Source organism: Salvia hispanica, chromosome 5 (genome assembly GCF_029641045.1).
Source record: "Salvia hispanica isolate PSC_SH4W2 chromosome 5, Shi_PSC_v1, whole genome shotgun sequence".
NCBI lineage: Eukaryota > Viridiplantae > Streptophyta > Magnoliopsida > Lamiales > Lamiaceae > Salvia > Salvia hispanica.
In genome coordinates this window covers 17,261,855-17,272,844 of record NC_142696.1, presented here as the reverse complement: position 1 = coordinate 17,272,844, position 10,990 = coordinate 17,261,855, and the positions used below count along the sequence as shown (strand labels likewise).

General features: G+C 40.9%; 1 protein-coding gene across 1 annotated transcript; it reads right to left on the bottom strand.

Annotated features, from left to right (window-relative positions):
• Positions 1–276: 276 nt before the first annotated feature.
• Positions 277–963, bottom strand: LOC148926377 (uncharacterized). Its single transcript, XM_089059107.1, has one exon. The coding sequence runs from the start codon at positions 961–963 to the stop codon at positions 277–279; it is 687 nt and encodes a 228-aa protein (XP_088915233.1).
• Between the last annotated feature and the right edge of the window lie 10,027 nt (positions 964–10,990).

Below are 10,990 nucleotides of genomic sequence, written 5' to 3'. Positions count from 1 at the left end.
AACCACAAGTAAATATTTTGATATTAACCATGTTACATTTGATGTCATAAATAATTGGATAATCAAAACTTCATTTATCTAATAATGCAAGCATTATAAAATGACATCGATAATCCAAAAACATAATTGATAAACTAGGAATTAAAATTCCACATCAATAATCCATATGATATCAAAACCAAACAATATCAAAAAATCCTCAAAAATTCAACAATGTAAATAAAGCAAAACAAGACTTTCATTGTTCAAAACATAAATGTCATAGCTAGATTAAGATCATGTCTTCCTCCTAATCACATTGGGTTGGATCGAACTCTCTGCCATGTCAGACTTGCGTCTTAGGTCAGTGGAGTTATTGACCATCCCACCCTCCATCTTCCTTATCTGGACTTGTGCCTCAATGAGCTTGCTAGAGAGTACTAGAAGAGATGTTGGCCAAAACTTGTCCAATATCTCTTTCCTTACTTTCTCATAACTCTTTGGAAGTCCATCGAGAATCATGAGTTGTTGGGTCTCTGGGCCTATTTTCCCACCCAACGCCTCGAGTCTATCAAAACCGTCAACCATTTCCACGACATAGTCGTTAATGTTTTGGTTCTCCTTCAAGACCGTTCTCCTCAAAATGTTCACCACCGATCTCATGAGACACTTGGTGGACATTTCATCAAACCATTTAGGTTCTTCAATCAATGACCTGTCGGGCTTGTCAATCCAGCCAAGAGCATTGCCGACCGAGGCCAACAAAAACTTCTTGACATGACCGCTCGCGGTATCCCATCGATCACAAGCATCCTTTTCCTTGTCTGATATGTAATAAGAAGAGGGGCGATCCATAGTGAGGACCAACCTCAAATCACTAGCCAACTGATCAATGTCAAGTCTCCTTTTCCATTCCAAATAAGAAACAGAATCGCATTCCTTCGATTTAAGGATCGCACTATAAACTTCCCAAGTAGTAAACATCTTTCGTTCAAGCTGAGAATAAACACCAATAATATAAACATATAAAATTTCAAAGAATTGCAAATAACCACAAAACAATTCATCAATTTTACATCCACAAAAATCATGCACAAACGTTCTTCTACTAGGAAGCCGAGTCTTATTCATGCAAGAAATTCATTATTTTTACTGGCCACAATGTCGACAGATAGTCCAGAGACCATAAGAATGGCATGGCTGACTAACAATGCTAAAGCGTATAACCATAAAATTAAGCACTAAGGATTCTTTACTTGTGCGTGAACTCCTCTAAAGAAAGGTCGGACCGGACAAGCACCTCCTCCTATAGCTCTCTCTAAGCATTATTAAAATACAATCCTTATAATTTCGCAGCAATATTGCTCCGGTAAAGACCAGTCGCGATATTACTGAAAAACTAATTTTACGATTTTAATAACCTTTATCTAGAGAAGTCCAAACTTACGAACTGGTAATGCTCCTCACGTAAAGACAGGCCGGTCACTACTTCGCACTAAGACCAATTTTATGGAGGCCATATACAAACGTGTTGTAATTATCGCTTCATATTTTCTTATTGGTGGTTTTAATAGTTTAATTATTACTTAAGCAGATAAGGCAGATATCCACATTCAAAGAATAATTAAACATGTATTAGCTATGCATGTGAGGCAATAAGTACATAGACGATGCATGAGTTAAACTAGATTTTAACAAATAAAATCATAACTCAAATTAAATATCCATCATCATCAATAAAACATGTAAACACATTTACAAAAGGTTCCCATAACCATAAAGATGAAACTTGATCATTTAATTAAGCATCTTGAATAAATATAGATAGAAACAAAAATTCTACCTTCACATAAACAAGATTATCTAGACATTAAGTCCAATCTTAAATAATCATACATTATTAGTTAAAATAACGTATCTTGATTATTAGAATTACCTTTTAATACTATTAGGATTTACTTAGATAGAATTAAACCATCATTATCCTAAAATTAATGTCTAGGTGTATATCATAAAAGATTAGCTAAGTCTTAATTTAAAATGCCCACTTGGATATAAAATCCGCACTTATCCAATTAAGACTAAATCCATTTAAAACACACCAATTAAATTTGAGAATTAAAATTCTCATAGCTTTCATAAAATCACATGACAAGAAGAATTTTATTACATCTTTAATTCATAATGATGTTTTCTAGATGAAATAAAATTCACCTTCACCAAAAATTAAAGACAAAATTCAACTTAAATAAATAATTAAGGATTTTAATAGCAAAATTAATGCTCTATGAATTTCTCATATCTTTAAATCAATTCGATGTTATCTAGATGAAACAAATTCACCTTCATCAAAATTAAAGATAAAATTCAAATTAAACTAGGAATTGAATTCCAATTAAAATCCAATTAATTATTTAAAACTTTAATAATTTAGGATTTTAGTGGCATATCAATGCCAAATGAATTTTTTCACTTCTTTAATTAATCCGATGTTATCTAGATGAATTAAAATCCACCTACATCATATTAAAGACAAAATTCAAACTAGGAATAAGATTCCAATTAAAATCCATCAAACTATTACTTATGCAATTTTTGAAATTTTCAAGGTTTTAACAATTGAAAAAGTTATGTCTTTTCCTTAGGTATATATTTCTAGGAAATAATTCCATAACACACCAATTAAATTAAGACAATTTCAATTAAACCTTAAGATTAAAACATGAAAGCATATTAAGAATATATTCTTTAAAAAACCATCCAATGAAGGAAAAAACCAAAAATTAGTTCTAACAAATATTTGAATTTCCTTATGTTAATTACCATGATATTATCTAGATGGAAATAATCCACCAAAATCAACTAATTAACAAATTTAATCAATTATTTGACTAATTATTCAATTGGCAATTTTAAAGAAGGCAATATTCTCTTTTTAAAAATTAGAATCTTGATTTAATGACAAAATCATTCTAATTCCCACAAGATATTTTAAATTATTCTAGGTTTAGGATTTTAAACCACAATTATAAATAGCTTGCATGTTAAGAAACGAAACCAAACGAAAACGAAAAACGAGACGACAAGATACAAGCCAAAACCCTAATTAGGGTTGGGCCACCACGGGCCTCGCTGCAGCAGCCGCTGCTGCACCCGATCTCCGCCGCCTCCCGCGGCTGCTCCCACTGCAGCAGCCGCCGGCGCCGCTGCCTGCCACCGCCCGAAGACGGCGCTGCTACTGCTGCTGTCCGTCGGAGACTCCGCTACCAGCCACACGGCTGTGCAGCCGCTGCCCGGCTTGCTGCCGGAGCTGCTGCCCACTGCAGCGTCGCCGTCTCCACTGACCACCGCCGTCCGTCGCTGCCGCTCCCACTGGAGCAGCCTCTCGCGACGTCGTTCTGCCCTCCGTCGCCTGGAACATCACGGCTGCTGCCCCAACCGAAGTCAGGGCTGCCACTGTCCAACGGAGCTGCTCGTTCCTGCTGTCACGTGGCTGTGCAGCTGCCCGGAGGAGACGACGTCGCAGCTGCTCAGATCTGCAACCGCGAGGGCTGCCCGAAGACGACGCAGATCGCCGCTGCCTCTGCCTAGCGCCGCCCGAAGGTGACGCCGCTGCCAGCCGCTGCCCGACGCCGCCGCCTTGTCTCACCGGATTCTGGATCTCGGATCCCCGATGAAGGCAGCCCGGTATCGAACACATCTAGGGTTTAAACCCTTGTATTCCTTTTTCATTTTTCGATTTTAATTAACTTGATTCATCGTGGTCGCTTCGCTTGACCACGATCTTAAATCTTAATTAATCGTTTCTTAATTTGTAACAATCTTTTATGTTCATATCAAACATGCATATTTAAACATCTAGCATTTAGCAATTTAAATTATTCTTGCATATTAAGAACATAAAAACTATAGATCTATGAATACTTGCTAGATCTAGAATATTCTTGTGAAAAACTTGAATAAAATCCAAGATTCATAATATTCTTTCATTGATCCAAGTATTCAATCATGGACCACTTTATTTCTTGATTCAAAAACATATATTCACTTAAACACATACATACATGTAATTACAAACATATAATCTAGTACATATTACTTAGAATATATAGATCTAATGATGTTCATCATAGATCTAGAATATTTTTGTGAAAAACTTGAATAAATTCCAAGATTCATAATATTCTTTCATCGATCTAGAACATCATATCATAGATCCGAAAAATAAAATCAAGAAAAACATAGATCCAATCAACCATTGCATTATTTTCGAAAATCCCAAGTTCTTACACTACAATTTTCGAAAAATTCAATTAATCAAATACATAACCAGAGCCTAAAAAATTGGCTCTGATACCAGTTGTTGGCACTAACCGCAGCGGAAGACACGGAAATCAAATAGGTCCTAGACCGGATCTATTTAGGTGATTATGCATTCGATTCCAATTTCATGCAATTAACATAGATCTATAGATTTACCATCAAATAAACACATAATCATGCAATTTGATGTAGATTCGATTGTTACCTCATTTTGATCCATCATAGGATCGAAGTTGCTTGCTGCACCACCCGGAGATCTTTGGTTTATCGACCGTGAATCTTCCATACTATTCCCTCGTCCTTGATTCTCCATCCGTGTGGGCGGATCTTGGAAAACCAATTAAATAACTTTGAATGAATATAGGGAAACCCAATCCACAAACACGAAATTGTCTAGATCTAATCCTATGAATTAGGATAGATCAAGAACAAAACACAAACCCTAATTCTCCCACGTGTCAAGGCACGCAAACCGAGGCAAGGGGAGAGAGAGAACGCCGGCGGCGGCGGCTAGGGTTAGGAGGAGGAGTGTTGTCTTGGATTGTGTGTTAGGGTTTGCCTTTCATTCATTATTTATAGTGGACCTTATTGGGCTAGTAAGGGGATCCATGGAATGACTTAAGTGTAGGGCTCACCCATTAGATAAATTACTAATTAAATCAAATGACCCATGATTTAATATATTATCAATGGAATATTATTTTGTTCCACTAAAGAATAATATTGCACTCCCACTTAAATCACCAAATTACAAATAACTTGGTCCATTTTATTTTATAATATTTCCCGCGTTTAAGATTATCTTGATCCATCAATTTAATTCTTTTGTCTGCTATGTGACTAGAATTAAATTAATTCTCCAAAGAGTTTTTCTAGTTTGAAACTTTATTTATTATTCGTGGAATAAATTCCAACTGCGCAGTTTTCTGAATAATAAATTCCTTTTTCAAACACCTCTTGGGGATCACCCCTTAGGGATTTAATCATACCACACTGGGCACGCGAATTCTATGAAATAATATTCCAATACCTTCATGTTATTCAATTACTACCACCCAAGATATCATGAACTTGAGTTACGTACAAACTCTCACATATTGATAAGTCAAAGTGGCGTTTGATTGAATAAACAATATTGATATTAATTCCATAGACTAGAAAATACTAAAATTTTCCGAAATATATTCTTACGGTAGATAGCAATAAAGAATACATTTCACATTAGATCCTTTCAGTGCTTTACCACACCGGTGTTACTAATCTCGTCTTAGGTAAGAGAGAATTATCACAAACACCGCAACCGTACCAATAGGTAGCCAAAGCCTATCTAGGTTGTGAATACGTTTTTCTTCTTACTAGATCTGGCCAAGTCCCCTCCTGGAAAACTCATGAGGAGATTCATCGAATTTCCCTACTTGACCTTCTTAGTAAAAAGCCTTAGACTTGTTTATCATATTTCAATAATAAACCATTATATTATATTATTTACTCTCATAATTAGGTAAACAAGTGGATGTGGCGTTTCTCGTATACATGCACAAGCTAACTGTACAAAGGCATGTACGCTCGAAGCATCTTTTAGTATACAAACCCCATCAGTTCCTGCCTCTCCTCCTCAAGTTTGTCGGCCTTACTCGGCTGTTCTTCTGTCATCTCCTCCACGGATTGGTGGACTACTTCCCTTGACTCATCTGCTTCTATGGCTGTTTCCCCTCCTCCTACTGCCTGGGATGCGAGGTCCAGTACCTCAGCCACCCCTTCAGAGTTTACCACGATCCTATCTCCCTTGCTCAGAACCGATTGGAACTCATCATCCGTTATTAACCCCTTGCCTCTTGGCCAATTCATTCAGATCTATTTCCTCCCTCTCTGCTTCTTTGGCTTTGGTCTCAGTGGCCATTAAATCCTCTGCTTCATCCTTCTTGCCCTCGCTTACTCCCCCTCCGCTCTCCTTTTTCTCTGTTTCTCCCCAGTTGGGATCTTGATAGGCGGAAAGAGGGCTAACGTTGAGCGGCTCTGTTTGTTGGTGTATGGGAGAAAGGTGAGAGGGTTCTGATTGTGTAGTTTCCGTTGGGGAGGTCTTTTCGGATGTCGGATTTGAGGTTTTTGGGGTGATGGTGGGTGGGTTTACTGTGGTTGCAGTTGGGGTAGGGTTTGGTGTTGCCGGCATTCCTCCGGTAAGGCTAAATCCGGCCAGGGTCGCTATCCAATCTTTGTTCGGGTCCTGTTGCCTTAGATACGCTGCCAGTGCGTCTAAAGGAACCATTGCCGGAATTTGTGTCGTCGGCGTTGGCTTTGATCGTTGTGGACTTGGTGGCCGCGATTCTGCTGTCGCTCGGGCTTCTGGGAGGTCTTCACCGGTGTTGGATGCTGTGGTGTTGGTTGCTTCACTCTTCGCCATGGTCTGTATTGGTGGTGGGTCTCTTTTTCCGGTAGTGATTTACGGTGGTTTTTGTAGGGGGGCGGTAGTTTTCGGAGTGGGGTGGTGGTTGTGGGTGAGAGAATGCAGGAAGGGTTTGTAAAGTGAAGGGGAGTAGGCGGTGGGTATTTTATAGTGGGGTGGGTATTTGAGGGTTTTGACCGGTTGTAAGCGGTTGCCAGGTTGCGACGGTTCGGGGCAGAGGCGGTTGGGCGTTCTCGCAGCTGATTGGACGTCCCCTGTCACGTCTCTGCTCCACGCGCCCTCCCAATCTCTGCACTCGCCTGTAAAGCTGCAACACGCACCAAAATTCAAATTTCACTCTATACCTCCCTCTCAACTAGCTAAAAATAGAAATAAAGCAAATAAATGGTTCTTAAATATAATTCAGAGTTTCACCCAAGTGGTATTCTCGTGGTCAGTACGGACTCCAACTTAATATTTAAGATCCGAAAATCTTTTTGGTATTTTTCCTACTTAACTTGAGCTAAATTACTAAATATTCACAATATTTACATCATTACTAACGGTATTTGAAGTTTTACCTGGTCAATGAGCACGAATCATATTACGTTGACCAGGTGGAACTCCAAACCCCTTTTTTTACTGGTCATTTAGACGCTATTAAAGTGTAGTGGAATTTCTTCCACTACACACATCTCATCATTTTCCCTATATATTTTTAATCTATGCCCATTAACGACAAAAGGGTTAGAGTTTCCCTGAAATCTCGACCGCTCCATTAGTACGTAGTGCAGTGATAATGTAAGGTCCTGCCCATTTTGACTTGAGTTTCCCAGGCATTAGCTTCAATCTCGACTGGAAGAGTAGTACTTTCTGACCAACTTGGAGATTCTTGGTTCACAGGTTTTTGTCGTGCCACATCTTTGTTTTCTCCTTGTACCACATGGCTGAATCAAACGACTCCAATCTGAGTTCTTCTAGCTCTTGTAGTTGCAGCTTCCTTTCCTCTTCACAGGCCTTAGCATCCACGTTAACCTGCTGAACTGCCCAGTACGCTCAGTGCTCAATTCCTACTGGCAAGTGGCACATCTTCCCAAAGACGGTGCGATATGGGGACATCTCGATAGGAGTTTTGTAGGCTGTCCGATATGCCCACAGAGCATCCTCCAACCTTGTGCTCCAATCTTTTCTGGAGGGTTGATTGTCTTCTCTAAGATGTTTTTTATTTCTCTGTTTGAGATCTCCGCTTGCCCGTTGGCTTGAGGGTGGTAAGGACTGGATAGACGGTGATGAACCCCGTACTTCTTCATTAATGCTTCGACCGTTCGGTTGCAGAAGTGGGTCCCTTGATCGGAGATGATTGCCCTTGGTATCCCAAATCGGCTGAATATATGACTCTTGAGGAACTTGGTGACTTCTTTAGATTCACAAGTGCTCGTGGCTTTGGCTTCTATCCACTTTGATACATAGTCAACTGCCACCAGGATGTAGGAGTTCCCATAAGATGAGGGAAAAGGACCCATGAAGTCCATACCCCAGATGTCGAACACCTCACAAACAATCACTGGAACTTGCGGCATTTCGTCCCTTGTGGAGATCCCATCGGTCAGTTGGCAACGGTCACCCTTGCAGAATTCATATGCAACTCTGTTCAGAGTCGGCAATAGAATCCGCTATCCAACACCTTTGTCGCAGTCTTTCTAGGTCCGAAATGTCCTCCACATGCCAAGGAGTGACAGTGCATTAGTACATCCCGTTGCTCCCAGTCAGGAACGCATCTCCTTATAACTTGGTCGGTTCCTGCCTTCCACAAGTATGGGTCGTCCCAGAAATAATACTTTGCTTCGCTCTTGATCTTCATCCTCTGAGCCTTTGTCACGTTTGGCACCATTGGTAGCTCTCCCGTCACAAGGTAGTTGGCCAAGTCCACATACCAGGGTTCATGTCCTACTTTCTGCTTGCCCTTGGTTGTTGCATCCTGCCCAGTAAGCCTCATTACTTCTTCCCAGTCGATCTTCCTTGCGGAGAAAATCACTTCACACAAATGCTCTTCCGGGAATCGATCTCTCACATCCTCACTGTTCCCTTCTTGTATTATTCTGCTCAAACGGTCCGCTACTTTGTTTTCAACCCCCTTTTGGTCTTCTACTTCCCAATCAAATTCTTGTAAAAGCAGCATCCATCTGATCAGTCGGGGTTTTGACTCTTTCTTCGCAATGAGATACTTAATGGCCGCATGATCAGTATAGACGATGACTCTGGATCCTAGTAGGTACTGCCTGAACTTTTCGAACGAATAGACAACAGCCAACATCTCCTTCTCGGTGGTGTCATAATTCCGTTGGGCTTGATTCAAGGTCTTAGATGCATAGAATATCACGTACCTCTTCCCATCGATCTTCTGACCCAGTACGGCCCCCACTGCATAGTCACTAGCATCGCACATCACCTCGAAGGGGTGATCCCAGTTAGGAGCTTGAATAATCGGTGCAGAGATCAATTTTTCCTTAAGAAGGTTGAAAGAAGCCTTGCTATGCTCGTCGAAAACGAACTCCACCTCGTTCTGGAGAAGTCTGGTAAGTGGTTGGGCAATCTTGGCGAAAGCAGCCTTGCATGCAGACATCCGGGCTTATCCCCACCAGGTCCGTAAGGCTCCATCCAATAGCCTTCTTGTTTTTGCTCAACACAGTTAGTAGTCTTGCCTCTTGCTCTTCAGTCAGCCCGCTATTGATGATTACAGGGAACGAGTCTTCCTCCCCGAGGTAGGCATACTTTAGGTTCGCTGGCAACTTTTTCAACTCCACTTGTGGGGGTAGTGTGTCTGTAGGTAGAGGGTTCTTTTTAGAATCCTCCTCTCGCTCTTGTTCACCATCTGATTTTTCCTCCATACTGGTCGGTAGCAAAGCCCCTACGGATCCCGCTAGTTCCGACTTCTGACAGAATTCCGTAATTGCTTCTTCGATCTCCTCGTCAGTTAACCCTCGGCTACTGATCAGATCACACCATGCAGCTGCTTCCACATCAACTTGCGCATACACATCCAAGGCTTGGAGTTTTTCCTGCAATAATTCGGTCTCAAGAAATTCTTGGACTAAGGAGTCAATTACATCAACATAACATAGATTTTCAGAATCTATTGGTTTTTTCATGGATTCATTGATGTCAAAAACAAATTTCTCACCATTAAAGTCAATGCAAATTATTCCCTCGGCCATATCTACAATTGTCTTAGTCGTTCTTAAAAATGGTCTTCCTAACAATATCCCGCTAGACTCCCTAGCTTCTGGTTCACTCATTTTAATTGCATAAAAATCAGCGGGATAAGTAAAGTCTTGTATCCTGACCAACACATTTTCTAACACACCCTCCGGATTTATACATGACCTATCAGCCAGTTGGATCAACACCCGAGTATTTGGCAATTTTACCCGCTTCAACCGATTATAAATGGATAACGGCATAACATTGATAGATGCTCCTAAATCACACATTTCATGCTCGATTTTTACATCTCCAATTGTGATGGGTAAAGTAAACATACCTGGGTCGGCTCTCTTGGGTGGTAGTTTCTCCTTTACAATAGTTGATGCTATGCCTTCCACCATGATTTTTCCATCCTCCTGGGCCTTTCCGGCTATGAACTCCTTTATAAACTTCCCCAGAGGGGGCAGTCTCACGGCTTGGAGGAATGGTATGGTGACATCCAGCTTCCCGAAGATTGACATGAAATCCACAGGGTTTTCTTTCTTCCTTTTCGTAACAAACCGATATGGAAACGGTTTTTCTCCTTTAGCCTCTTCAGTTAGCCTTGGTGGACTTTCCCTTGGTGCCTCCTGGGTTCGAGGTACCGATACAGGTATTGCTTCTTCAGGTTGCTCGTTTCCAGGTTGTGTTTCTCCCTTCTTTCCTTCCGCAGTAGGCTTCTCATTTAGAAAAAACGGATCCTCCATCTGAGGCAGAGGCCTCTTGAGCTCTTCCACCGAGACGGTGTCGCTCAGCACCTTTGCTCCACTAGACTCCCCAATAGGGTTCTTGAGTTGAGGTCCATTATAGGTTGTTTCGGACCGCAGTGTAATGTTACTCACATTTGCCTTTTCAGGTACATGGACTGTAGATGGGAGTTTCCCTGAGTTCACTTTCATTTCGCCCACCGAGTTAGCGAGCTGGGCCAACTGCCTGTTCATCATATCCATATTCGCCCTATGCTCCTTCTGGGCACTTTGCATCCCTTGCATTGTGTCATTACTGGACTGCAAGTCGCTTTTAATGCTTTGCTGCGAAGCAAGCATCTCTCCCATCATGTCC

Coding starts and splice junctions, on each gene's coding strand:
- LOC148926377 (XM_089059107.1), bottom strand. CDS start 963: ATGTTTACTACTTGGGAAGTTTATAGTGCGATCCTTAAATCGAAGGAA.